This window comes from Oryctolagus cuniculus, chromosome 16, assembly GCF_051225735.1.
Source record: "Oryctolagus cuniculus isolate XC-2025 breed Fujian yellow rabbit chromosome 16, ASM5122573v1, whole genome shotgun sequence".
NCBI classification, from domain to species: domain Eukaryota; kingdom Metazoa; phylum Chordata; class Mammalia; order Lagomorpha; family Leporidae; genus Oryctolagus; species Oryctolagus cuniculus.
In genome coordinates this window covers 3,084,419-3,090,418 of record NC_142882.1, presented here as the reverse complement: position 1 = coordinate 3,090,418, position 6,000 = coordinate 3,084,419, and the positions used below count along the sequence as shown (strand labels likewise).

Sequence of the window (6,000 nt, the reverse complement as noted above, 5' to 3'; positions counted from 1 at the left end):
GGCACCCACTCACACCCCAGCCCCCTCCCCTCAGCTCCATGTTCTAGTGACTCCCAGCAGGGGTGAGGGCACCCACTCACACCCCAGCCCCCTCCCCTCAGCTCCATGTTCTAGTGACTCCCAGCAGGTGTGAGGGCACCCACTCACACCCCAGCCCCCTCCCTGCAGCTCCTGTTCTACACTGACTCCCAGCAGGGGTGAGGGCACCCACTCACACCCCAGCCCCCTCCCTGCAGCTCCTGTTCTAGCTGACTCCCAGCAGGGGTGAGGGCATGCTCACACCCCAGCCCCCTCCCTGCAGCTCCTGTTCTAGCTGACTCCCAGCAGGGGTGAGGGCATGCTCACATCCCAGTCCCCTCCCCTGCAGCTCCTGTTCTAGCTGACTCCCAGCAGGGGTGAGGGCATGCTCACATCCCAGCCCCCTCCCCTGCAGCTGCTGTTCTAGCTGACTCCCAGCAGGGGTGAGGGCACCCACTCACACCCCAGCCCCCTCCCCTGCAGCCCCATGTTCTAGTGACTCCCAGCAGGGGTGAGGGCACCCACTCACACCCCAGCCCCCTCCCCTCAGCTGCATGTTCTACACTGACTCCCAGCAGGGGTGAGGGCACCCACTCACACCCCAGCCCCCTCCCTGCAGCTCCTGTTCTAGCTGACTCCCAGCAGGGGTGAGGGCACCCACTCACACCCCAGCCCCCTCCCTGCAGCTCCTGTTCTAGCTGACTCCCAGCAGGGGTGAGGGCATGCTCACATCCCAGCCCCCTCCCCTGCAGCTCCTGTTCTAGCTGACTTCCAGCAGGGGTGAGGGCACCCACTCACACCCCAGCCCCCTCCCCTGCTCCATGTTCTACACTGACTCCCAGCAAGGGTGAGGGCACCCACTCACACCCCAGCCCCCTCCCTGCAGCTCCTGTTCTACACTGACTCTCAGCAGGGGTGAGGGCACCCACTCACACCCAGCCCCTTCCCCTGCTCCATGTTCTAGCTGACTCCCAGCAGGGGTGAGGGCACCCACTCACACCCCAGCCCCCTCCCCTCAGCTGCATGTTCTACACTGACTCCCAGCAGGGGTGAGGGCACCCACTCACACCCCAGCCCCCTCCCCTGCAGCTCCTGTTCTAGCTGACTCCCAGCAGGGGTGAGGGCACCACTCACACCCAGCCCCTTCCCCTGCTCCATGTTCTACACTGACTCTCAGCAGGGGTGAGGGCACCCACTCACACCCCAGCCCCCTCCCCTCAGCTCCATGTTCTAGCTGACTCCCAGCAGGGGTGAGGGCACCCACTCACACCCCAGCCCCCTCCCCTGCAGCTCCTGTTCTAGCTGACTCCCAGCAGGGGTGAGGGCACCCACTCTTCAGTGCTGCCAGTCTTCCTCATCTTCCTCCCCCACTTCCTTTCAGCTCGTTCCTGGGACCACCTGCCAAGTGGCTGCACCCCTAAATCCTTATCTTGGGGTCCATCTCGGGCATGGAGGGAACCAGAACACGTCAGAGAGTGAAAAGGATTGTGCCCGATGACTGCACTAGGACAAGTGCAGGGAAGGCGCCAGGCAGACCAGGCTGTGCTGTCGCGCCTCTCAGCGTGTGAAGGGACAGACACAGAAGACGGCAGGGAACCAAGAGGTAAGTGGGACCAACTCCTCACAAGTGGCACTGCGACAGGAGATAACCCCCAGGACCTTCTGTCTCCCCAAAGCCTTGGAATTTACACAGGAGCTAAGGAACCTACGTGGAGACTGGAGATGGAGATGGAGATGATGGAGATGGGGATGATGGAGATGATGGAGGTGATGGAGATGGAGATGATGGAGATGGAGATGATGGAGGTGATGGAGATGGAGGTGAGGGAGATGGAGATGATGGAGATGATGGAGGTGATGGAGATGGAGGTGATGGAGATGGAGGTGATGGAGATGGAGATGGAGGTGATGGAGATGATGGAGATGATGGAGATGATGGAGATGATGGAGATGATGGAGATGATGGAGATGGAGATGATGGAGATGGGGATGATGGAGATGATGGAGATGATGGAGATGATGGAGATGATGGAGATGGAGATGATGGAGATGGAGATGATGGAGGTGATGGAGATGGAGATGATGGAGGTGATGGAGATGGAGATGATGGAGGTGATGGAGATGGAGGTGATGGAGATGGAGATGATGGAGATGGAGATGATGGAGATGGGGATGGGATGGAGATGATGGAGAGGTTGGAGATGATGGAGATGGAGATGATGGAGATGGAGATGATGGAGATGGGGATGGGATGGAGATGATGGAGAGGTTGGAGATGATGGAGATGGAGATGATGGAGATGGAGATGATGGAGATGATGGAGATGATGGAGATGGAGATGATGGAGATGGAGAGGTTAGAGATGATGGAGAGGTTGGAGATGGAGATGATGGAGATGATGGAGATGATGGGGATGGGAATGGAGATGATGGAGATGATGGAGATGGGGATGGGATGGAGATGATGGAGATGGAGATGATGGAGATGATGGAGATGGAGATGATGGAGATGATGGGGATGGGATGGAGATGATGGAGATGATGGAGATGATGGAGATGATGGAGATGGGGATGGGATGGAGATGATGGAGATGGAGATGATGGAGATGGAGATGATGGAGATGATGGAGATGGGGATGGGATGGAGATGATGGAGATGGAGATGATGGAGATGATGGAGATGGGGATGGGATGGAGATGATGGAGAGGTTGGAGATGATGGAGATGGAGATGATGGAGATGGAGGTGATGGAGATGGAGATGGGGATGGAGATGGAGATGATGGAGATGATGGAGATGATGGAGATGAGGGAGATGATGGGGATGGGATGGAGATGATGGAGAGGTTGGAGATGATGGAGAGGTTGGAGATGATGGAGATGATGGAGACAGAGACACAGAGAGAGACAGAGATACACTTAGGGACACATGAGTACAAGATGGGTGGATAGGTGAATGCATATGTAGGTGGATGGATGGACGGGTGGATGGGTGGATTGATTGTTAGGTAGGTGGGCAGATGATGGATAAGTGGGTGAATATATGAACAGATGGATGAGTGGGTGGGTAAATGGGTGGGTGGGTGGATGGGTGGATGGGTGGGTGGATGGATGGGTAGGTGGGTAGATGGTGGGTGGGTGGGTGGATGAGTGGGTGGGTGGAGGGGTGGGTGGGTAGATGGGTGGATGGGTGGATGGATGGGCAGGTGGACGGGTGGATGGGTGGAGGGGTGGGTGGGTGGAGGAGTGGAGGGGTGGATGGGTGGATGGATGGGCAGGTGGATGGGTGGATGGATGGGCAGGTGGACGGGTGGATGGATGGATGGGTGGATGGGTGGAGGGGTGGGTGGGTGGAGGGGTGGATGGGTGGGTGGGTGGGTGGATGGGTGTGTGGGTGGATGGATGGGCAGGTGGATGGGTGGATGAGCGGGTAGATGGGTGGGTGGGTGGAGGGGTGGGTGGATGAGTGGGTGGATGGGTGGGTGTGTGGGTGGATGGGCAGGTGGATGGGTGGATGAGTGGGTAGATGGGTGGGTGGGTGGAGGGGTGGATGGTGTCACAGATATAAGAGGTTTCACCACACAGAATAACTAGGGGAGGAGGCCTCCAAGCAGCGACTAACCTCTGAGACAGAAACAGCATGAGTGTACACCTGCTCCCCTCCACCCGTGAGTAGGACACTTGCGCTGCTTGGAAACCCCGGCTCCACCGCCAAGCCACAGTGTGGCACTGGAGAGCGGTGGCCACTTGGCAGGTGTGGACTGCTGAGTGAGCCTTTGCTGGTGTCAGCTACCTCCCCCCCGCCCCGTCTCTCCCCTCCCAGCTCCTCCTGAACGACACCAGTCCATCCATCCATCATTTTATTAAAAGCAGTTACCTTGAGTCCCCCTTCCTTGAGGGGCCCCAAGGGGAATCGGTGTGTTATAAATTAACCCCGGCAGGCCATCACGCTGGGACCCCTGCCAGCTCGGCCTCTCGGCCCACCGGGACGGCCACAGTCGCTGGCCCCGCGGCCCGCTCATCCTGGGCTCTGAGCCTGTGGTTCCTCGGTCCTCTGCCAGCGCCCCAGGCTCAGCAGTACTCAGAGTAATCCTCCTCCACGTAGTTGGAAGGAAACCAGCCGATCTGTAAAGACATGAGCATTCCATCAGGGCAGCTTCCACAGGACCGCCTGGCGCTTCCACACCCAGGCAGGCTCCCTCGCAGCCCACGGGCTGTGCACCTGCTGCACCCCCACACTCCTGTTAGCCTCCTCCCACTTCACTTCTCTTCAGAGCACTTGTCTCCGTGTGCCTCGGTATGTATTGATCTGTTTACAGGCTTCCTGTCTCTTTCCCTTCCTGCCATCCCATTGTCAGTCTACACGGGTGGAGAATTCTGTCTTATTCACCGCTGAATCCCAAGAACATAGACCAAATCTTAGCACACAGGGGATACTTAGCTAACATTTCTGGATGCATGGACATTGATACTGGACAGATGGTGGGCTGATGAATGGCACTGCTCCCCGGGGCACCGCTCCCCCAGACACCACTCCCCAGACTCTACTCCCCCAGACTCTACTCCCCCAGACACTGCTCCCCCAGACACTGCTCCCCCAGACAGCACTCTCCTGGGCACTACTCCCCTGGGCATGGCTCCCCCGGGCACTGCTCCCCCAGACTCGACTCTTCTGGGCACTGCTCCCCAGGCACTTAGCCAGACCATTTCTCACACACCCTCCCCAGAGAGCAGTGCTCTAACCAGTGCTCTTGCCTTCCTCCACCAGGTCTCAGAAACAACTAGGAGGTGGGAAGTCATCAGAGGACAAAATGGAGGATTCTCTGCCTTCATGGACCACAGGTGAGTCCTGGCAGAAAGAGCTGATGTGGAGCCCTGACGGCCAATCCGCTCTGACAGATCACACGGGCACCGGCTCACGCTCAGTCTCAGCCCTGCCTCTGCCGCATGCAGCGTCCACTGAGCACCTGCTGTGTGCCTGCACGGCTGACACTGCAGCGTCCACTGAGCACCTGCTGTGTGCCTGCACGGCTGACACTGCAGCGTCCACTGAGCACCTGCTGTGTGCCTGCACGGCTGACACCGCGGCGTCCACTGAGCACCTGCTGTGTGCCTGCACGGCTGACACTGCAGCGTCCACTGAGCACCTACTGTGTGCCTGCACGGCTGACACTGCGGCGTCCACTGAGCACCTGCTGTGTGCCTGCACGGCTGACACTGCAGCGTCCACTGAGCACCTGCTGTGTGCCTGCACGGCTGACACTGCAGCGTCCACTGAGCACCTGCTGTGTGCCCTGCACGGCTGACACTGCAGCGTCCACTGAGCACCTGCTGTGTGCCTGCACGGCTGACACCGCAGCGTCCACTGAGCACCTGCTGTGTGCCTGCACGGCTGACACCGCAGCGTCCACTGAGCACCTGCTGTGTGCCCTGCATGGCTGACACCGCAGCGTCCACTGAGCACCTACTGTGTGCCTGCACGGCTGACACTGCAGCATCCACTGAGCACCTACTGTGTGCCTGCAGGCTGACACTGCAGCGTCCACTGAGCACCTACTGTGTGCCTGCACTGACACCGCAGCGTCCACTGAGCACCTGCTGTGTGCCTGCACGGCTGACACTGCAGTGTCCACTGAGCACCTACTGTGTGCCTGCACGGCTGACACTGCAGCATCCACTGAGCACCTACTGTGTGCCTGCACGGCTGACACTGCAGTGTCCACTGAGCACCTACTGTGTGCCTGCACTGACACCGCAGCGTCCACTGAGCACCTGCTGTGTGCCTGCACGGCTGACACTGCAGCGTCCACTGAGCACCTGCTGTGTGCCCTGCACGGCTGACACTGCAGCGTCCACTGAGCACCTGCTGTGTGCCTGCACGGCTGACACTGCAGCGTCCACTGAGCACCTGCTGTGTGCCTGCACGGCTGACACCGCAGCGTCCACTGAGCACCTGCTGTGTGCCCTGCACGGCTGACACCGCG

General features: G+C 59.4%; 1 protein-coding gene across 2 annotated transcripts in view; it reads right to left on the bottom strand.

Annotated features, from left to right (window-relative positions):
- Positions 1-3,863: 3,863 nt before the first annotated feature.
- The window catches only part of VAV1 (vav guanine nucleotide exchange factor 1), a 54,728-nt gene continuing 52,591 nt past the window's right edge, over positions 3,864-6,000 (bottom strand). For both annotated transcript variants that reach the window (XM_070058768.2, XM_070058769.2), the window contains exon 27: positions 3,864-4,141. In XM_070058768.2, coding sequence (XP_069914869.1) covers positions 4,088-4,141 — 54 coding nt within the window. In that variant the 3' untranslated portion in view covers positions 3,864-4,087. The remainder of the gene's footprint in view (positions 4,142-6,000) is intronic.